The following is a 23,205-nucleotide window of genomic DNA, read 5'->3' as shown; positions in this document are numbered from 1 at the left end:
GAAACACAGAGCTTGACTGGGTGAACAAAAAGATACACACACGCATGCACGCACACACGCACACACACACACACAGAGGAAAAAAAGGGCAAAAGCAAGAGATTAGCCCTACTTAGAGAAAAGGTTTCCATGGCAGCATCCTCGAGTTGATCCCAAACGGAGCTCTTATCACGTCCTGGAAGAATTTTCCCAGGAGGAGGGGCAGCGGGAGGAAACAGAAGCAGGAGAGCAGGAGGGGGTTAGGCCAAGAGGTGAGTAGTGTTAATGGCAAAAACACTAGCAGAGCGGGCACAGACACAAAACACAAAACCAGAGAAGTCACACCACCACCCATGTGGTTCACACTAAAGCCTTCATTGTTCTCACCACGTAAGTCATAGAAATACATTCGGCACAAATAGTCGCGCAATAATGTCGCGAGAAGGCTGCTTGTTCCCTGTTTAGAATATTGATTCCAACCAATATAGTTTAATTTTTCCCCAGGTTCAAATTATTCACTGTTAATTCTGTTTTCACATCGTTTACAGTAATTACACACTATCAAATAGCAGTAAGGTATCAATGACGAGATATTAAATGGAGGTTTGATCCAAGAAGTCCACTATTGTCCATGCGAAATTGCAAATTCCTATTGAATACATTTGCATTCAAAACATTAGCCTATGACCTCTCAACTTAGCACAGAGTTGCTTCACTTTGTTTGGGAATTTTATCATTGCCTCCTCACTTACCCACTTTCTGCTTTTAACCTCTCAACAGTGAATCTTTCAACGAACAGCTAACAGGGAAACACAAGCAAAGGACTCACACGCACTTTAGTGTGTTAAATCACATTCACTAACAGGAGGCACCTAAACCAGAGGGAACGTACCCAGCAGGCCTTCACACAGGTAGATCCTCATACTGATGTCCTCCATGGGCTGGGCAGGTGGCCCCTTCGCCATGGCAGATACATGTTCTTTTGCTCCTGGTTTCAGTGTGTGTGTCTTTCCCTGTGGAGGCACAAATGTTGAGTATTCATGCTGCATTTCTTGCTCTATTTTCATTACACGAAACTCGCACATCAGACATTTGTTGCATTCATAGTCTTGTAAGATATAGACGAATGTTGCCTATTAGTATTATCACCTCATAGGTGCTATTAGTGTCTACTTTGCGAAACACAAACACCATAAAAGTTTAAACACACACACACACACACACACACACACACACACACACACACACACACACACACACACACACACTTACAGGTTTATGCCAGACTGCAACTTTCTGGTTTTACTGGTATGCATGAGAACTCTTAACATTCAAAGACACTGGGAAACATTCAAAGACACTGGGAAACATTCTAACCAGCTCTGAGGACTCTGCTCTGACTACACCAAACTGTAGTCCTGGTGTTGATGGGTCAAATGAGACTCAATCACCTCAATCTGATGGTAAAATATTTTCTTACATATTATTGTCAGAACTGTAAAGTGAGTCTTGAACTTACAAACACTGAGCTGGTGGCTGGGTTGGTCTCAATCTCACTGTCAGAGAGGGTCCCTCTGGACTGGGCTAAATGAGGAGCAGGTCTCCCCCCCAGGCCATCGCCTGCTGTGCTGCTCAGGTCACTGTCTGCTCCCAAAGTCTCTCCAGAGCTATTGCTTATCTAAACACACGCACAAACACACACACACACACACACACACACACACACACACACACACACACACACACACACACACACACACACACACACACAATCAGATGTGTGAACATCAAAAAAGGTTTGCTACAGCTTTTGACTTATCACACAATGCAAAAATGTTGGACCCTCCTTTTGTTTCTGAAAATTAAATGCATGCATGAACCTCCACACCCCTGCCCCCCAAACAAGGTACTATCAAGAAATTGGGCGAAACACAACTCATCTCTCTTTGTTTTGTTTTCTTTGTAATTGCAGATTTCAAAGACAACTACCCAAAAAGTCAAAGGTTTGATCACAGAGTTGGCCGTGCCCTACCACTGTGCTAGCCTCTGAGTCCTGGCTGGTGCTTCTTGTCAGGATTGGTGGCTCGGAGCTGTTTACAGACTCTGTGTCGCTCTTCTACAAAGGCAAAGAGAAAGAAAACACAAACAAAGAGAATTCACACCAGAAGGGTTGGTTCTAACCATGACGGACTAGTTAAGGCTGCAATCTTAGTGCGGGTAGTTTGCTGAGGACACAAGATAAAGGGTTGGTAAAGCACATCAAATTAATGGTTTCAGTTCACTTCGGGCGAATCCAACACACCACCACCCTCCATGAACAGACCTGAGATCCAGATGTGACGCTGAGGCCACTATCAGCACTGATCTGCGATTTCTTCTCGTCTGCGTCGGCCACCTGGGGGCGCTGCTGCTTCGCTCCGTCAGACCCTGAGGGACACGCATATCTTTCAGTCTGTTTCCGACGTTTCTTCAACTCTCTTACCTTACTGTGAGCCGCCTGACTCAAAGCCACCACAGCATAGCGACATTGACAACTACATCCATCTAAAAGTGCCAAAGCCTCAATTCAAATACACGTGTGCTGAAGCAGAACATGTAACACGCTTTCATTTCACCTGCTATTATATCAATATACAAGCCTTTAAAGAATCTTTTACTTCTAGCTTAAAAATACCATCACAAGAATTCTGAACAGTCCTTTCATAAAACGTTTTCGTGACTTATACTGGTGCTTGAGTCTGCTTTTTCATCTATGATGTAACTTAAAACACCAGAGAGAAAAGTGACAAGGGGCAAGCAGAGTGCGGTAACATTAGGAAACAAAATTACAAATGAAAACAAAACTGCAAGAGCGTGATATTAATCGTCAGTCAATGCTGCCAATGTGGCCAAAGTTACACAAGAAACACCAGACAGACACAGGCAGTTAGGCATGCACACAGACTGATGGACAATTAAGGAGACCTTTTCTGTTTCAAGTGTGATTTGCTCTTGGCCATGTTTGTCAGACATAGTCACCATAATGGCGGAAAGTGGATTGAGACACCTCTTTTCTAACATCTAGTATTTTTAATAATGTATTGCAAAATTTGTAGGAAAACTCAACACACAGAAAGCCACTTGAAACTGGAAAAATACAGTTTAAAGAGCAGGTGGACAGCAGGGATTTGTTTCTGTCTCAGGAGGGAAAGAACACTCTAAAAATTAGATACTGATTGAGCTAAAGCTAGTGCTTACAGCATAAGCACGAAGTGTGTTTTTTTATTAAGAACCACCAACCAGGTTTTGTTCTACACATTCACTGAGAGAGCACGTCTGCTTTCAGAGTCAGTGTTGTAGAAAAGAAAAGGCAGTAGCTGTTTTAGCAGCAACTGTAAAACGCTAACACATGTTGGGTTCCATAGTGGATTCCACATCCTTCCCTGTGAGCTATGACCATTACTTGAGGGGCAAACAAAGAGTTTTACTTTTGTCGCTCAGACGATTGGCTAAATTGGTTATGTCAAGACTGTAGTCACTAAAGTAATTGCCACGATTAGGAGAACATCACTAAAACTGGCTCTGACAGACTGGTGAACACAAGCGCTAAGGCAATCACACAGCTTATATTAGAGCATTTGTGGAGAAATCCAAAGGGAATGCACACAAAATGCTGCTATTCATCGCTCACGACCCTGGAGAGCACACAAAGTAAAGAAAAGCAAAGTATGGCAGCTTAATTACCAAGTCTGCTAGTATACAAACTGTTAAGCACTTACAAAGCACAGTTTGACTTAATTCCGCTGCTCCTATCTGTTTGGGATAACTCTGAGTTTTTGATCTTCCCTGTTTGAGTGACAGCATCTTCTTTTGTTTTGGTGAGAACAAAATTATGATGACTGATCCGGTAGAACCAATGTCCAAAATACTGTCATTATAATAGATATTGTAAAACACATAGAGTACTGTGAGAAACTAGCAACAGTGAAGTGTTTCCATCCTTAAGAGGTAAATAAAATATTTCTGATATTTTCTGACCAGGGTCACAGTATTTCTCACAAACATGAAAACTAACACAATATTGTCTGTTAAAAAAAAACCAAAAAAACCTGTGGCGCTGAATCCAGAGTTGCAATGGACGCTGCTGTAATCTTAAACAAATTTAAAGCAGCCTTATTCATAATCCTGGGCAGCAGCGCTCCCTGCTGATACAGGATGTAAAACACAAGACGCTGGTGTATTCTAATCTGTTAATTTGAGTGTTACCCGAGTAACGCACTATTGTAATAGGATATTAAACTTATTTCCATGACCACTGATTCGGACCCACAGTGGTTATATACATTAAGCTGCAGTTGCTAACGGCTACTGCTACACTTACCATCCAACTACTGGTAGCTCAGGCTCTGGTTTTACTATTTTTCTTCATAACTTCCCCCATAAATATCTTACATCTTCTTTTTGCCTGTGATTTTTGCACTGAGAATAATGGCATAGCCTGTAAACAGCACAACAAGCTACTGTAGCCGGAGTTTCATGGGAGGTCAGCTCACGTGACATAGTGCAGGATCAGATATTGGGAGCACATTCCCCCAGTCACGAGCCAGTGTACCATCAAAATAATATTAGAACTGCTTGAGGTAAACATGCTGCATACAATTTTCAACGCTTTTTATCTCATAACTCACACCTCTAATACGCTATACTCTAATGACTTTTTTTTGGTAATCCATTTTACATGCTTATTTGGTGCAGTCCTGTTGTACTGTATTGACACTGATGATCCTGAGAGGTGGAGAAAGGGGGGTGGAAAAGGGTCAACAACTGAACACCCCAATGTTTTTTTCTCTTTTTTGGTGTGTGAAGTCTCTTACTCTGTGGTTTTTCCATAGCTTTTTGCTTATCCTGGTGCTTGCTCCACAATTCTACCCAAGATGCATTGCAAGCAAGGAGAGAAAGACAGAGAGAGTCAGAGAGCAGATTGAAAAGGCATGTATGGTGGATGAGCACTGAAATCAAAACAAACCAAAAAAAAACATTTGAAATCCGTCATTATTGAATAAGGATGTTTTGTAATGTCTGCATGTAGCTGTGTTTGAATCTGGACTAAATCAAAAAGACGTCTCCTTGTCAGGCTAGATGCATTGTGAGACAGCTACTAAGGTAACATTACAACACACCCAATGTCCTGGAGAGCCACACAGTGACATCTGAATGAGCTCTGGCTCTGACCACCGGTCCGCATTCATAGACTGCAGCTGTCTGGCTCTCCAGAGCAAAGGTGAGAAAGAGAAAGAGAGAGAAATGATCTATTTGGAAAAGAGCATGGGATGTGGTTGAGAGGCTGACTAGCCAGCAGGTGAAATGGAGCAGTTGCAGAAGCCGGGATGCACGTCTCACAGCATTCTGTAGAATTGAAGGTGCAACTTCTAACAGGAAGAGAAGGGGTGCAGGTAGGAGTGGTGTCAGGGCGGCTGACCGAAAGTGTCCCCTGTATACAGACCCAGAACTATTCTTAGAAAATCCTTTAATCAAATAATTTTCTAAGTTATTTGGTTCTTTGATGACCAATACAAACCAAACCACTTCCTGTTGGGAATTTTGTTTATGTACTGGGACTGTTTACTGGGGAGTGATGCTTCCACCCTCCATGCTGAGAGCAAAGGGAGCTGTAATTTTCTACAGCACGCCTCGCAGAAACCTGCAGTAAAGGCACAGATGAGCACCAATTTCACTATCGATGCGCATACCTCTGATTTCCCTCGTCCACTACTGCAGATTTAAGTATTAGAAAACAAAAACCAAGACATGCATTCAAGGGACTGAGAGGTTGACAACAGAGCTCCAGAGAGGAGGTGAACAAGGGCACGGATGTTTAAGAACGGCGAGACAAACACACGCAGTCCAGGCTGGATCACAGGCTTGTATTCCAAACACTTTCCAGGGCTTTTTCAGATTCACAGGGTCAATCTTTAAAATATAGTGTGTGTGTGTGTGTGTGTGTGTGTGTGTGTGTGTGTGTGTGTGTGTGTGTGTGTGTGTGTGTGTGTGTGTGTGCGTGTGTGCGTATAAAATTTGGGATATCACCTCAAGGCATGGCCGGGAGATCATTGTATTTTTTCAGCTTTATTTAAGCTAGCCAGCATTATTAATTTTAATTCATTCTTAAAAAGCCCATTTCTTATCACCAGTCCCAGTGTGTGGAATACTAAAGAACCTGTAAGAATCTGCTGGGGGAATAAGGGCAAAGGGATTTTCTTGGAAATGGTTGGAGGAGGGGTTAGGTCTGAGGTTGATGAGCTAGCAGGGGGACGGGGGGGATCTCACAGTGCACATGCAACCACAGCTGGAATGGTGTACACACCAATCGAGGCAATAAAGTTCTCTTCGTTCAGACTCCGGGTATCAAAATGGTGGGGTCCTTTGCCTGTTGTATGGTGTGGCAACTGCAGATGGGGTACATTCAGAAGCACCTGAGGTTTGGCAGTCTCCATACGACCAGAGGGACTCTCTTTACTCCCCGGGCTGCCAGCACTGTCTGTGGGGCTTCGCTTGCGTTTTTCTGTGTCTACCAAGTTACCAGCGTAACGGGGCCAAAGAAAGAGTTCATTAAAATGACAGAAAAGGAAAAGAGATTCAAACTAAGAGAGGCGCATGGCTGTTAGACAAACGAGAAAGAGTCATCTAAATTATAGAAGGGGTTATCCTCTCACATGCAGTTTAAAGCTGAATACAAACAAAGGATAAATGTTAGTAGCGCAAGACCAATGCTGTTTCACCTCTCAGCACAAATGAGCAGACAGAATCTCTCAAAAATATATTCGCTTTTAGAAGACACAAACTTTCATTCTTAAATGCAACCATACCTTTGGTTTGATAATGTGTGCGCGCAATCTCCAACAAGCTGAAGACACTAGCCATCCCTCCGAGGCCAGCATTGGTGTAGGAGTGCTCCAAACTGGATACTGTACACTTCAAGATGTCCAACATGCCCTTGTACACTTTTCTGTTCACCTCCTGGAGAAATTTCAAAAATACAGACAAATGGAAGCAAAACGAGGGGCCCTAAGTCCTGAGGACAAGGTAACTGCTATTAATGTTGCTCATCAATAACTGCCAATGCTGCTTATACCTTATAAAACTTCATTTGACAAAACACCAATGCTGCGTCTGTAAAACTGTTTTGCCAGTAGTCATATGAGCCAGTACTTTACAACAATAGAGTTTCGGTCATTGGTGAGTTCAGAAATGCCTGCAAATTGTTTTCAACGAATTGACAAAAATACTTTTTGAGTAAAATGAAATTAAGGATTAAAGATTTGCATCATCCGGCTTTTAATAAACTACAACACAGAGCAGAAATTAGTGGTCCAAGTCTCACATTTGTGACACTGTAATCTTTTGTAGTTTTTCAGCAGGATTAAAAAAAGAAAAAACCAAAACAAAATCAATCATCTCACCACATCTCGTATAATCTCCTGTCTGGCATCTTCCTCAGATTGCACAGCTCTGTTTAGTTTACTCAGGACGAACACGCGAAGCTGCTCATTCTCCAGCAGGCGGCGCACTTTTTTCATGTTGAGCCAGCCAACTCCCTGTCCATCCAGGACGCTCTGCACCACCTCCTTCAAGAACTGCTGGTTCTCACTGCATCAAAACAGCATAGTCACAGACAAATTAGACCGATAACTGATATAACACCAGTGTGATTGTGCTTCTAGACTTTATTAAAGACAAATAATGATAATGTGCTCTAATCATCATGAAGAAGAGACTACCTTGTGTTGTTGACACGACCCTGAGGAGAAGGGGATTCTCTCTTCACTGTGGGACTGTGCTTGATTACAGAGGACTTCTGATCCACAAGAGCCCGGGGTGCACGTGCACCTAGTGGAAGAGCCGAAACAATGAGGCTTCTGAACATACCCGAGCAAGATAACCAAGGTAACACAACACACACTGCAAACTACAAGCTCGCTAGACACAAGAGCTGTCAGCAGAAGTGGAACACTTGCTCCTCAGGCACAGTAGACCAGAACAGGAAACAGCATTTAAACTAGTGTCTTCTTACGCTGTAACATCGGAACAAAAAGGAAGAAGTTACTTCACTCTCTGAAAGGGACAGAGGCACTGGGACTCTTACTGCTGAAAATACAAATGACTAAAACTGCTGGAGTCTACAACAACAACAGGGTCAGGGGTGAATCAAACAAGGACGCTGTGTGGGCTCACGCACTCATCCTCACACACACACACACACACACACACACACACACACACACACACACACACACACGAGTCTCGTTGGTGGCATCATTCATTAGCAGCCTATTGATGTCAGGTCAGGATATTTTGAGAAGAAACTACATCAGTGACATCATGCACAACAGAAGAGATGAGAAAATGATCAAATACAAGAAGTTACATCACAAGGACACAAGCTGACTCATTGTATCGCATCGCCCCGATGCTGCTGGATGCCCCCCATGTGAAAGTGATCCGTTTGTTGGGGTTAGGCCGATCATTTTTGCCTTCACGTCACAATAATTAAAAAGGTTTCAAACATACAGGAAACTCCATCCTATAATTCCCAGCTTTACTCCATTTGAAAAGTCAGCATCAAATTGAAAGGAATTAATTCAGTTCTTCAACAACCCAGACTCTTCACCATTCAACAACAATAAATCTAACTGATGCGAATATTTTCCCCCTTGTCCTTTCTGCTTTACAACATTAAATTACAGAGGAGGTTAGCTAGATGTGCACTAATAAGTTATTATCTGATTAGAAATTCCCACAAGCAGCTGACTTCAAATGCATTTTCTATGTTAGGCATCAAACTGTTCTCCACTGACATATTCACTGAACACGAGCGGCCAGGACACAACCTTGGATTTGCCATAGGCGTTAGCTTGATTAGCACATATACCGAGCTACAATATGAACTCACACTTTCTCCATTTTGTTAAAAGCTGATTTTTGTCTCCCTGGCACTGAGATGGAGGGAGAGGTATCTGATCTGGCATCTGTCATTACAGGCTGTTTTATTGTTAATTTTATGCATCAACAGGGATCTATTATTGCTGCCAGGGAGTGTGTGGATGAGAAATTAGATTTTATTCACAGTATTGACACTTTGATTACAATGTCAGAATTTTCAGTATGTAAAAACAAGTTGTCTTCGATACCATTAATTCTAAAGGGGATTTCCAAAAGACACATGACACGTTAGAGGCATTACCAGGTACATCTCAGGCTAAATGCACAAACAAGAGCAGAAGCTGCAGCTGAGTCTCTGATTTCATCAATATCTTTTGCAACTTGGCAGCAGATCTTGGCCACGACAAGCTCTCAATGGTGGCAGGAGGAGCCCACTTTGATCAATGGTGGACACTTAGGGCCTACAGTTTTTGGTACTCCACCTCTTCTTCAATTTGTGAAACATGGATTTCCCCCCTTACCCCAGTATTTGCTGTAGCTCTTAAACCCCAAATACTGCACTTGTTCACCATGAATTTTAACTGCAACAAGGGCTGATTCTTTTCATTTGTCTTACTGAATTTCATCATGTCTGCCCAAGTTAAGTAGAACATAATGGCAGTAATTAAAACACTTTGATCAACTAGTTGCACAGCATCCTGGGAAAATAAACTACCAAAAGAATGTGAGTGACAGATAGGTGAAAAGTCTTGTGGCTTGACTGAGAGCCTGACAGAAAGGAGTTTCACCAGGAAGGTGCAGCATTTGGGAGGATCACGCTATTGCTCCCAGTTTCCTTATGCAGGACGGTTGCCCAAACCAGCCCAAGGAGGTGCTAGCGCAGCAACTACGACACATACAGTACTTTCATCTGGCTTCCCACCTGCAGACATGGTGGAACTGAACTAGTGGCCCCCATGTTGGCAGAGAACACAATAGACCGCTACAGTGCCTGGGTGCCTTGGCTTGCCACTTCAAATAAGCTATGTAACACAGCTAACAACAGGATACAATAAACTATCTCCATTTTAGAAACTGATCATTTCTGTAAAAGACCAAGTGTATAGTTCAATAAGTTATAAAAGGTCCAGTTGAGTCCAGAAGCAGCACTCTCAGTGACAGCTTTTGCTCCTCTCAGGCTGTGGATTTAACGGCCCATCTTAACAGCCAGGATCTTGGTTAGCACTGGCCTGAATCTAGTTAACAAATGATAAATAAATATCTCAACAAATTCACCAATGAAATTTGCAGGTGTAACAACTGTTCACCGCACATAGCACAATTATGATTCGGCCCAACCCCATCAGTATTCTGTTGAAGTAGAGAAACAGTGGCAAACAATGGGTGCTACTAGATATTTTTACATCTATCACTTGAACATCCTGTTCTATTATGTGATGCTTCCCTGTGGTTATCTATTGCGTACTGCCTTGGTTCCATTACTCCTGAGCTTATTGGTGTTAGATCAAAGCGTAGATTATCTCACGAGTCCTTTAAAAACATGCTTGTGGTGGAGGGCTTTTGAAATAAATTAAAAACATTACAATGTGAAGTATATTAAGAGTTAGTCTGAGGTGCGGCAGTCATCATGAGTGGAAGTGTGTTAAGACAATAAGTCACAATCTTCCATGGCACAGACAGTGAATGGAATGAGGACAGAGGAGGATGCTGGGAGATGTAGTTGACTGGCTTGGAGAAGCATGCAGCTCACTCGAGAAAAGGGCAGAACCCACCTTCTCCGCTCCCCGGGCCGGCCTCAGTTATTATCTCCATTAGAGAATTTAGCCCAAATACTGCACACAAAATCCAGAATTAGTGCCGCGAAAAATGTGGACAGAGAAAGGGACACCGGCCCAGACACAACCAGTCTGAACATCAACCCATCAAACGACAGACATGCACAATCAACACAGCGCCAAAACAGAAAGAAATGATAAAGCAACTAAATACAAGAGAGAAGGGCAGACAGAGAAGAGAAAAAGACAATATGAACTGATGATGGTATCAACTCTGAAAGTGTTCCATACGATGACTTGTGCCATGTGTCTGACAACACATTTTCATGTTTACAGCCTGCACCAAGGAAGAGCACTTCAAAGCTCATACTTTGTTGCTGGGATTCAAAAAACTGAACAGTACTAGATCAATGGATGAAGTTGTTTTAACGCTCGTACGAAGCAGAAATTTTATTGTCAGCACAAAACCGATGATGGTGACACACAGTCTTAAATAGCACATTAGAAAACCTGCCATCTTTAACCATGTTCATTTAAAATTTGCGAGTAACCTCTCAAAAAGAAGGAACGCCTAAACATGGGGAGCCACAAAACAAGCAAGCGAGGAGCAACACACAAGCGTGGTCGTAGTGCGGTAGTGCATGTGCCACACGAGAAAGAGTTACAGAGGAAATCTTTTGACTGTTGTCATTTGCGTCATTATGATGCATTAAAGAGGCTCCCACCAGTCACACAGACATGTATGGCGCAGGGAAAGAGGGGACGGCGTGGATACATGGATGACCACATGTGTGATTCCTATCTTAATCCTACACTGTCAGACAGGGTGTAAGATAGGTAAAGGTCAATTCAAGGAGAGAGGCAAGACTAGTTAGGGGGTCTAATGCAAACTATCACACCAGACATAACATACCCGGGCTGTCAGGGGCATCTGAGCAACAAAGACAAAACACAAGATGGTAATCAAAGGAACAGAACATTTTCTATGGCAGCTATTCCACATAGAGTGGAGCTATTGAGTCAGATTATCATGCTTCACTGGTTTTTTTCTCTCAATTTAAGTGAAAATCCAGCCTAAACAGAATTCATTCTAGCCTTATAATCTTTGGAGGAAAAGAATACACACTGGTTGGATTCATGTCGTTTTGTTTATCTATTTGATAAATATTGGAGTCTTGATACCCATAAAGCCATATATCCTACAGTTGGTTTGATGTTTTCTTTGTCAGACCCAGGCCAATACTTTCAGGTTATCCTGCAATGTTTATACTTTCCAGATGAAACCTGGATCCACATTAAGTCACATGAACCATTCCATACATACAGTACGTATATCTGCAAGGTACTGGTTGATAGGGCTGGATACACATCAGCCTAATTAACGCTAACTGCACGATGGATATGCTGTCAATGTGTTTGTGAAGAGAGAAAGAGAGCGAGCAAGCAGGCAATGAGGAACAGAGAGGCCAGGTGCTGAGAGTAGCCAAATATATGGGAAACATATCAATTATTTAGGATAATTTTATTTGTGAACAGTCCAACTGGCCAAATTTCATATTTCACATAGAACAAGACCGTAGTAACTGGACTCCACACGCTCAGATTTTTTCACACATTCGATTAGAGCCCCAAACAGAAAACATTTAAAAGCTGATTTTTAATCAATGACGGAGCCATCTATTGGTTATAATAACTTAGCCTGATGTAATAAACATAATTTGATTTATATCAGAATTACATTGAGCTGTCATCAAATGATGTATAGCAGCACACTATATAATACAGTAAGTGTGCATTCTGTTGGTCACCTAGTGGACACAGGAGGTGATATTTACACCACAGGGCAGCATTAGTCTGCTCCTTCATGCAAAAACCAAACCACCATCTCGCTTTGTGGAACAGCCACACATGATGTCCACAGGGGTGTAATAAAAACTTGCAGCTTTGATTAGGACCTGTGAACTAAAGTGCAGGGGCCAAAGGTTTGCCTTGGCAGAGGTATACACTCTCTGAGTGCTTTCTAGTTATTTAGGTGATTTAGGGACAGGACGACCATTAAAAGCACTCGGGCCCAACACATTTATGACTGTGGGAAAATATGTCAAAAACAGGAGCATAACAAAACACCAGAAAATGACCCTAAAGACTCCCAAGGCTTACAATCATAATAGTGTGGCAAAATAAATGTGAAGACTGTTTTTGAGTGGATTTTTCCTTTTAGACACTTGAGAGAAAAAACCTTGTTTATGTATCCTCAATACTCTGCTATAAAATAGTGCCATAACCATTCGGCAATCCAGGGGGAAGAAAGTCAGGATATAAAAACATCGTTACAAACCTGCTTGCTCCATCTCCTCCTCAATATCAAAGTTAAAATATTCTTTTTCACATAAATAATTTAGAGGGGAAAGGAGTAAAAAAAAAAAAAAAAGGCAGAGAAAAACACAAAGTAAATGATTCAAATGCTGGGGTTCAGAGCTTTGCTTTTACAAGCATTATGAAAGTTTACTTTTTAGGGAGTAATGTTGGCCGTACACAGTCACAGCCACTTCTACACTATACTTAACTAGGTAATAATCCATAAATAATCCAGATCCATAATAGTAGTAGCAATATTTTACATGAGAGAAATGAACTCACAGTCAAAGTTTAAATTAGTAGAATAAATTATAATAATGCAGCAACCAATAATGAGGCCAATAATGAAAGAAATATTAATCACTAGGTCAGAAAGTCAAAAGAAGCAGAAGCAATGACAGTGTGTCACCTCTGACTTTGTTACTTCTCCCTAATTTTTTGTCCCAATAAACACATTTTATGACCAGGTGTCATTTTACCATTGAAACTAGAGTGGAAGGCAAATAAGATAAGACGAACACCATAAGCAACTAAAACTTTAATTGGTTGTGCTGTACCTTTCAGACTGGGGAAAGGGGTTGATTTCTCCCTTGCTGCTTTGTTGGGAAGAGCAAGATTGGATAGACTGAAACTGGTGCCGTGGTTCTTGTACAGATTGCCTGTTGTGAAAATGATAATGTAATTAGATGCAGGAATAGTTAATGAGTGTGCTAGATCAAAGGTGTCCCATTTTCCCACATACGGTCCCCAGGCCCTGGTCCCAATACGTCACATTATCCTGTCAGTTCAGTTTCTTTTCACACAGAAAAAAATCCAATTTGAGAACACATCTGGTTAACAGGAAACCTTTAGCTCAAACTTCCTGAGTTGGTTTGGTAATTCAGTCTCATCAACTTTGGCTCGAGTTCAAACTACAAGCTGTAGCAGATTTCAACAGTTACCAGATCAGGGTGCCAGCACCAAGACCCAAATGCAAATGTTGGTTTCAAAAACCTCCAACATAACTGAGCTAAACAAGCTAAACATCAGTGATTAAGGCTTTTTCTTTTTTGTTAAGAGGCAATTGACACAGCTGACTGACAGATAAAATTATGATACTTCAAAAGATGTCATATGAAGCAAAACTTTCTAATAGGAAGAAAAAGAAAGCTAAATGCATTTCAAATATTCTTACTAGCAAATGACATGAGTCCTCCAAATCCGTCATTGCTGCTGTTGGAAATGGTGGAGTTGGGTGAACTGTTGCGGGAATCTCCCTCCCCATCAGACTCCCCAGGGAGCCTGAGACTACTGGGACGTAAAGGACGCTGCGGCCTTTAAAAAAAATGACCAGATGAAGTTAGCGGTGCCTCGACAACACAAGGACAACAGTATGCAGAATGGGGATACGCATTCAAACATTCAGGCCACATCACAACATCCCACCACCACAGATTCAAGACCACCATGAATGGAGAAATTGATCTGACATGCTGGGTTTTTATCGAGAACATTGCATGGTGGATGGAGCCCATTTGAATGATGATAACACATCCATTCAAGTGATGAACAAGCTTAACACACTTGTTGCCATTGAGGTTCTGGTTGAATCGGGGGGTGTATGACTCCACTTGCTCTTCTGCATCAGGGTCATCCTCAGAGGGGAAGCCATACTGAGGCTCAAAGTAGGGGTTGTCATACTCCTGTTTTTTATTGGTTGGGTCCACCAGGCCAGCGTCAGCTGTAGCTCGGAGGAAAGGCTGGCTGCTTAGTCCTGGGACAGGGTTCTGTGAGGCTGCAATGGCTGAAGCCTCAATTTCTGGGGCTTCTCCTTGCTCCTGGAAAAAATAGACACAATGATAAATGTATCTCCTTTTCATCATTTCAATCCAGAAGAGATGTATTCTGAATTAACATCTACTTGCAGCATTTAAAACATTATACCATAGAAAAGTCTTGTTTTACTCAACAACTATTAAATCTGATTAAGTAACTTCGCCAAATTTACAATCAACAAATTATAAATTTAGATTAGAAATGTGAAAAAAGTACAACAACTTCCGTGGATGAAGAATTTCATTAATTGCATTGATCACACACATGGTTGACTCCCTGAATGATTGTGCTGGGACTTGAGCTAGCAGTTGTGCTGGAGCTTGAGCGATGAGGTTGTCCATCAGAAGGATCAGCAGGTCCGTCCCCACTAGATGGACCCTCCGAGCCATGTCCTTCCCTTAAGTCCTGGAAGTCTTGAAACTCAACCTCACTTGCATCACCCAGAGCAGCATGGGTTGGTGGTTCTACGTCTAAAGCATCAAGGTACATGTTACAAGGAATGATGAATGTTGTGAAAGTGTATCAAGTAATAAGTTTAGAATCTTTCTTGAGAAACAATGGAGCCACGGTGAGCAAATGGATCAATTCATTTAATCTTTTCTCTTTCAAACTTACTCGGCGTGTCTCCCTGGATGTCTCCTTGAATCATCTCACTCACAAGGTCTCCAAGTGAGGAATAGGATGAGCTGGAGTCATCGTATGCCTCACTGTCACTACCACTGAAACAAAACACATTACGCGTTACCAAAAGCTGACTAAAACACAATAATTACTGAAAGCCATTCATGAAACAAACAAAAAGGCAGCTAACTCACTGTTCAACTGAAAACGTTCCTTCTCACCTGTCTGTGGGGTCCGACTCATTACCCTCATCCTCAAATGGACCAGCCATGGCCTCAACCAGCTGAGAGCTCCCGTCGTACACTCGGTACAATACTGGCTGAAGCTGGTGAGCGTACCACTTGGGTTTGTCACCAATTAAGGAGGGGTCAAACACATCTGAAACAAACGTATGCAGAGTGTGTTCTGATGCAATTCATGATCAGAAAAACAAAACATTATATCATCTAGAAAGAATCAGCTTACTGTTATGTATCCTCTGAAATGCAAGGTTGGTGGGATTAAGAGCCCACTCTCCATAGAACTCCACTGCCTGGGTGTGGGAGAGTTTATCAGCAAATCCAGAGCGCCTTGGCCGAGATGCAAGGAAAGATGACGACTGAAATGCCACCACAGGGCGAGGGAAGAGGCGCAAGGTGCGAGTATGCATCTGGAATCCTTGGAGAACATTTGGGGAATTGAAGAACCGTACCATGGCAACCCTATGGAAAGAGTTAAATTGGTGAAATAGTTTGCTATGTTGAGTTAGTAAAATATAACTTCAGGACTCCAAGTACAAATGGCTAATGGCAGTTCAATTCTTGCCTGGTCGCTACATCCACAGAATCCACATCATTGCCATAAATCAGGGGGTTGAACTCTGTGGAGGATGGTGAAGCTTTATCTCGCCCAGGGGGGAGCAGGGGCATCTCCTGACCTTCCTGGAACTTCTCCAGGTTCAAAATGGGCTGTGTGTTCATGCTCATACTGGCCAAGGCCTAGAACAGGTGACAGTACCAAAAATTATAAACACAGCCAGAAAGAAGGACAAAAAAGACAGCGCTGTGATGAACCACTCCCACAATCGGCATCGACAATTTGTCAGTTTGAGATAAGAAGTCAGTCCCCCGACTGCCTCCTTTAAAAAGGCACAAATATAGATTTTCTTGTTTAAAAGGTAATTTAAAGAGGGGATGTCCCTTACTTGCTTTTATATATATATATACTCTCAATAGCATTTCTGCTGCAGAGAAATATAAGAAATGTGTTGGAGTGAAGTTACCCAAAATAAACCATCAACTTGTGCTCATTACCTAATTTTCCCATTTACTTGTTAGCAAGGATTTCAAATGTTGATGCCTGTGGTGGGTGTGTCATTTTGGAGAGGAGGAACAGGAGGGAAGTAAGTCATTATGCATGGTTTGCTTTGAGGGAACTGTTGCAGATTCAGATGTCAGAGTTTAGCTTAGCATTATGGAACATTTAGTTGCTGGGTCTGGATGAATGTTAACTCTGTCCGAGTGATTTGCATCATCATAACTTGTTTTAGTTGCAAGGACACTCACTGATGCCAAGATTGATGCACGCACATTCAGTCATGCTCAAGCCAGAGCTAAGCAATGTATTAGAAACACGTCCGCAACATTCTTTGACACTGTTATGCATTTTATTCAAGTCTTGAGAAAATAGAGACAAAGACGTAGTAACAAGCAAAATAATGTGTGTGTGTGTGTGTGAGAAGGAGAGAGTGGGAGAGAGAGAAATAGACAGCGAAGTTATCCGTGCAGGGGCATTACACATTCCACAGGAGGAGAAATGAGTAACCTTATTTTCAGAGGAGAAGATCTGCTTTTGGGTGATCACGGTCAACCTAACCAGACACTAGGAGGGGGATAAGAAAGATGGGAGGAGAATCACATGAAGGCTTGAGATGGTAACTGACACTGGAACAACACATGACGGAAGGGTCAACATCATGGCTCTTTCCCTTTCTTTTCTCCATCTCCATTCAACAGTACTTCCCAGTTTTTGCTTACATTATTGTAATGTATGTGGTAATAATGCTGTATTGTAGGGCCACCTGAAAGGGAATTGATAAATCCAACTTCAAGGAAAAATTTCAATATGTTTGTGCAACAATAGAAATGTCTGGCTTGCCCCTCATTTAGAATCTATAAATCTACTGCAGAAAGGAGATAAGGAAAAGACCTTTTTGTGTTTGTTTTGAAAAGAAGATGGACAGCCAGTGGAGCAAGACATTAAGAGAGAAACAGAGGGTGAGCAAGAGAGGAAGGAAAACAGATCAACATGAAAGACAATGAGAGAACCAAAAACCAGACCTACAGAATTCAGCCATTAAAAGACACATGAAGGACATCCATAGTGACCAACTGGCATAAGCCAGTGGTTACGATGGAATGGCAATGACAGAAACACAACAGCAGATCTTTTTAGAAACATACATAAAATACTTGCACATTTTAAGCACCTGTAGCACCAACAACTTTCAAGTTGTCCCAAAAATATGCTGGTTGAGCTGAAGGTTTACAGCCACATAGTTTCTAAAAGTAAATAAATCAATTCCCGATTGGAACCAATTTATCTTAAGTTATTTAGTCTTACGTGCAAGTATTTTCAGTGACTCACATTAAGAGCATTCTGCGTTGGCATCAGAATCTTTCGATAATCAGTTGATCATCATCATTGACCTTTCTCTATCCATTCACAGATATTATGCGCCACTTTCCAAATATAAAGCTGCTAAACTGACGCTTTGCACACACCTACACACCAGCCTCTCAGTAACACATCGGCACACAGGGAGAGATCAACAATTCACACACGGCCACAGAACCAGCTCTGATTCAAGGTGCATTTAACAAGACAAGTGTACACAAGTCTTAATTGGGTTTGACAGATGACTAAATATTTAAAAAACATTTGTTTTAAATGCGCCAAGTGATGATTTGCTTATTTTTTGAATGCTCAATTTATTTCTACGCAGATGGTAGAGTTATCTATTTTTCAACCCCATCTGAAATTCAAACCCCTGAATTCTTATGGTCTGCCTTTGATGTTATTGTCATTTATCTTAAATTAGCCATTAATCCGAAAATGTAACACGTAGCTAAAGACAGTTTGTAAAGAAATGTATGTGTTCATAACAACTGAAAAAGGGGCTTCCATGGACACATTCAGACAATAGACAGCGCTAACAGAGCTTCTAGGTGTTAAAAATGAAAACAATCTTGATGTGTCTTCAATATGGCCGGGGAGGTGCAACCGGGTTCCAAGAGAAAAAAGAAAAAGTGGGGGGGGGGGGGGGGGGATGAAAAGGAAAAAAGTCCCTAGTGTATCACATGAATCATTACCTGAGTCAACATTTCCCCAATGAGTTTATGGACTCAATAAATAAAACATGATGAAAATAATAGACCCTCATGGCGACCTGTGTTTGTCTCTGCCAATTTCAACTCCTCCCTCCTCTAAACCTAATATGGTCACATGGTGCAAAAAGCCCACAATCCTGGCTTTAAATCTGGAGACCACAAACCATTGGGTGATGACTCAGTGGCTATGACCACTTCTTTTCTACAATCAATCACTCAAATCTCTCATATAACTTTATGTTCAGCTAGAAAATACTTAAAAACAAAGAAAAGATTTTTGGATAGGATTAGGATGCTATTAAATAAATGATGTCAGTACGTCTTTTAAAAGTAAATTTTAATAAATAAGAGAATCTATTTGAGGGTTATAAACCCATTCCTCTGTTAGTCTCATTTCTAAGTGAAATGTGTGAGGATTTTAGCCACCTCTAGCATTTGAGAGCTTGGTTCCTGTGGTTGTTCAAAGAAGACCTGTAAAAGTGTGAAAACCTTCCAGGACTTTCTGCTCATTTTACAAAAACTTCAGAATTTCTGTAAAGGTGGTGCAGAATAATTCGATTTAGTATTGACACGAATCAGCCATTTCCACCAAAGCATACTGATTGGTCAAATTTCCACACTAGCTAAGCTCTATAGGCTGTGGATGGATATCTGAGCCAAGAGTTGATAAGAGTGGAAGCAAGGCTATTGGGGGTTGGGGGGGGGGGGGGGGTGTTTCCAAGAATCAGAACCAGATTCTGATGTTATGTTAGATAATTGGGTTAGAGGGGCACATTAGTTACTACCAGTTTGAACAGCTTTGCTAAAGGGTTTGGCTTGGGTAGTAGGATCCTAGGAAATCATTTTACCTCCAAGAGCTAGAGCATGCAAAGACACAGGAAAAAAGAACAGAAAAAACATTTGTTTTTGTTAGTGCACTAAAAACCATTTCCAATGCTGTCACACTCTGTCTACAATACATACAACTCTGCTGAAGTAGGAAGCCCCTACTCTTCTCACAGCTGAAAGAGACATTTTACAGATACACAGGAATACAATCAATAAATAGACAGCGAGAAACAGCGATGGTGGGCTCCTAAGCAGTGACTGGGTTCCAGCATTGTCTCCAAATATATTTATATTCCCACTGGATTTAGACCAAGCCCTGGCTGACTGCAGCTGAATCAGAAAATGCAGCAATGATCAAAAATACCTGCTTCAGATGTTTCTTAAGCTCGCCAGACTCAGGCTCTGGAAGAGGTGGTAGAATCTCTGCATTGGTGGGAGCTATAACCTGAAGGGAAAAAAATCATCCTCAAGTTAAACAAATACTTTAAATTTATTTTAGAATTGATTGAGATAAAAGCGTTTGTCCAAACATTAGTCATATTGATCAGAATTATGACGATATTTTCATCTAGATATCATGGACCCAGACAACACAAAATGGAGGAAGGCCATTATTAGAGCAGTGTGTGGATGTACTGACCTTGCTGCTGTCAAGGTCCACAAGCCACACATCATCTGGAATTTTGAAGTCCGATTTGTAAAGGAAGAAGCTAGCTGGTACACCTATAATGTAGGGAGTGGGAGCAAGAAGGAGCTGGGCAGAGGAGGAGAAAATGAGCAAATTTGATATCCTCAACAGATTAAAGTTCGTGACTGAAAACAGAAAATTGTATAAGGAAGAAAATAAATGGAAAAATACAAGTGATTCTTAACATTAACATATATGTGTGTCTTCATAAATACTCTGGAACTATTTTTGTTACCAGTACTGTTTTACCTGTTCAGCAGAGGCCATGCATGTTGGCAGTAATGGGATGACAGGGAACATGTACTCCAGAGGGTAGATCATGGCCACAAAGGCCATTACACTCATGGACAAAGCATTGTAATCTCTGGACTGAAGAATAACCTGAGCAAAGAGAGAACACACAAAATGAGACAGAAAAACCTAAAGGCAAGATCCAAGTCATTAGTTTTAGTGGGCAGCTCCCACTGCCACATCTAGACAGACAGGTAGGCTGGCACACAATCATGCTTCTTGTTCAGATTAAAAACTGAAGTTCTACATGATAAAATCATTTAGCAGCACATATTTCTTCAAGGGTTGTCACTCTAAAAAGGTGGCAAGGATGGCACTTTTACTTGAAGTGCTTGAAAATTTTTTTTCACTTACTCTTCCATTCTGTCTCACATTTCAGTTCTTTTGAAGGAAATCACATTGACTTATATTCATGTCCTCAAGACATTTCCCCTACATTAAATTAACATCACATACAAGTCTTCACAAGGGTTGGGGCGATAAGCTCTACTTTCAGATCATGAAATCATGATTAATAGAGATTGCCAATGGATGATCTGAACATACATGGGGTGGAAGAGAAACCAGCATGGCTGAGGTCAACAGCAAAATTATAGAGTAAACTCACACTTGGTTAGGTTGTCTTTGTACCGTGCCAAAGCACAACTGCCCCCCCACCTATACACAAATTGCTCCGGGGCTGAACAGCTATGGTATCACTGAGCTCTACTAGTATCGTATTTGGTTAAGGAATCTCACGGCTCTTGGGATATATATCACCACAGGAATGGGTGAGTGAAACCCCCTCCGATGTCAGGCTCTGCATGCTACACATTATAATACACACTGTCATGAGGGAGGTGACAAGTCTGCAACCCAAGTGGAGCTTCACTAATTGGTTAACATACAGCAAGCGAGCAGTAGCCAAGAGACAAGTGGTGCATCGGATATGCTCATGCTATCACTGTGCTGCAGCATCACTTGTCATATACCTTGATCATTTTTCTCTTTCCGTCTGCTGCAGATGCTCATTCAAGGTATGTGTCATCACATGCAAAATCTGTGTGCCAGCGCAGATTATGAATTTATTTGCACACCTGCAGACTTGATGTCAGTCCGTGCCTGCAACACTTCTTGATATTAGCACTGTGGGCAGGATCATCAAGGCCATGGAGAAGAGCCAAAGTCGGCAAACGGGGTTGTGATTAAGGATTTAATTCACATGTCAAACTGCTCGTTAAATGCTACCAACTACCTTTGGAAAAATCAACTGTTATTCATTCAATTGCCAATTATTGACCAGATCGCCAGTCAACACAAGCCTTGTTTTCACCCTAAAACCTTCAGGCACTGGAACATAATATTTGAATGTTGTACCATTATTTTGCCTCATTGTTCTATGTAATATTACATAAATATGGGTGGGTGGGGGCGCTACTATTACCCCAGTCTCAGAGGCATCCACAGACCCTGTGTGGAGCAGGCACAGTGGAGCATTGACACACTAATCCAGCGCAGTGTGTTACCCATATCTTTGACTGTGGAACCCTAGCGTGCCACTGAAGATCACACACTGGGACAATATGCCAGCTCTGAACGAGCAAAGCCTTCGAATGAGTCTTAACAGCAGTATTGCACAAACTATGTGCAAAAGAGACATCTGTGACTTTGTGAACAGATTGATGTCCACACAGCTTGAGGGGCATCTGGTACAATTACATTTCAACCCCTTTTCCAGAGGCCAACAGACCAGCTAACACTCACCAAGGAATGGCTTTTTCCTGCAATGGAAACAGGTTTGACCTGCATGCACTCCCAGGTCCAATGACCCTGCAGGAGGCAGTAGCAGGTGTTTATGGATTCTGGCTCCAATCAGCATTGGCAAGGACACAAAACTTAGGTGATGCTACGACATGCACAACTTCTGAAACTTTTTGGCATTTCAGCCACAAATAGATTGTCTGCATTCAACCACTATTAGGTCAGCATGAAATCCATCCATCCATTTTCTTCCACTTATCCTGTTAAGGGTCGCAGGGGGCCTGGAGCCTATCCCAGCAGCCTTCAGGTGAGAGGCGGGGTTCACCCTGGACAGGTCACCAGTCCATCACAGGACCAACACATGGAGACAGACAACCATACACACTCACAGTCACACCTACAGTCAATTTAGAGTATCAATCAGCCTCGTCCCCTCTTGATGTCTTTGGACTGTGGGAGGAAGCTGGAGTACCAGAGAGAACCCACACAGGAACAGACAGAACATGCAGACTCCACACAGAAAGATCCTGTGCTGGACCCAGAACCTTCTTGCTGCGAGGCCACAGTGCTGACCACTGCACCACCGTACTGCCCCAGCATAAAATGTAATAAAATATAGAATAGTAAACACCAGAACACTAGAAAAATAAATTGAAGCTGCAAGCAGCGTTGTTAGGGCCTGAGCCCCCGCGCGGCCTATGGCCGCGTCCTTGACACCGGCCCGAATCCAACGGTGTAATTGGCAAATCCCTAGGCCTTGTAGTTTAGGAGATACGAGCCTCAGTTCACTGCACAGTGCGAGTGCAGAGCTGAGAGCCGGCCC

The 23,205-nt window shown here is 42.1% G+C and overlaps 1 protein-coding gene across 24 annotated transcripts in view; it reads right to left on the bottom strand.

Moving 5' to 3' along the window:
* Positions 1–23,205, bottom strand: part of madd (MAP-kinase activating death domain) — a 49,163-nt gene that overhangs the window by 11,802 nt on the left and 14,156 nt on the right. For 3 of the 24 annotated variants that reach the window (XM_086178991.1, XM_086179103.1, XM_086179002.1), the window contains exons 5-29: positions 20,601–20,732; positions 20,304–20,417; positions 20,028–20,108; positions 17,271–17,327; positions 16,272–16,444; positions 15,933–16,168; positions 15,689–15,845; positions 15,462–15,565; positions 15,111–15,316; positions 14,595–14,848; positions 14,206–14,345; positions 13,589–13,690; positions 13,012–13,053; positions 11,587–11,604; positions 10,671–10,730; positions 7,737–7,845; positions 7,419–7,605; positions 6,825–6,975; positions 6,323–6,526; positions 4,833–4,883; positions 2,303–2,406; positions 2,012–2,095; positions 1,499–1,657; positions 872–992; positions 113–175 (exon numbers count right to left, since the gene is read on the bottom strand). In XM_086178991.1, coding sequence (XP_086035117.1) covers positions 113–175; positions 872–992; positions 1,499–1,657; positions 2,012–2,095; positions 2,303–2,406; positions 4,833–4,883; positions 6,323–6,526; positions 6,825–6,975; positions 7,419–7,605; positions 7,737–7,845; positions 10,671–10,730; positions 11,587–11,604; positions 13,012–13,053; positions 13,589–13,690; positions 14,206–14,345; positions 14,595–14,848; positions 15,111–15,316; positions 15,462–15,565; positions 15,689–15,845; positions 15,933–16,168; positions 16,272–16,444; positions 17,271–17,327; positions 20,028–20,108; positions 20,304–20,417; positions 20,601–20,732 — 3,109 coding nt within the window. The remainder of the gene's footprint in view (positions 1–112; positions 176–871; positions 993–1,498; positions 1,658–2,011; positions 2,096–2,302; positions 2,407–4,832; positions 4,884–6,322; positions 6,527–6,824; positions 6,976–7,418; positions 7,606–7,736; positions 7,846–10,670; positions 10,731–11,586; positions 11,605–13,011; positions 13,054–13,588; positions 13,691–14,205; positions 14,346–14,594; positions 14,849–15,110; positions 15,317–15,461; positions 15,566–15,688; positions 15,846–15,932; positions 16,169–16,271; positions 16,445–17,270; positions 17,328–20,027; positions 20,109–20,303; positions 20,418–20,600; positions 20,733–23,205) is intronic. The other 21 variants (XM_086179010.1, XM_086179111.1, XM_086179039.1 and 18 more) reach the window with 18 other exon arrangements.

The sequence above is a fragment of the Aulostomus chinensis genome, chromosome 2, assembly GCF_037954235.1.
Source record: "Aulostomus chinensis isolate RoL2024-O1b breed Wild chromosome 2, RoL_Achi_v1.0, whole genome shotgun sequence".
Classification (NCBI taxonomy): domain Eukaryota; kingdom Metazoa; phylum Chordata; class Actinopteri; order Syngnathiformes; family Aulostomidae; genus Aulostomus; species Aulostomus chinensis.
Note: the sequence above shows the minus strand (reverse complement) of the source record. Positions and strands in the feature narration are given on the sequence as shown.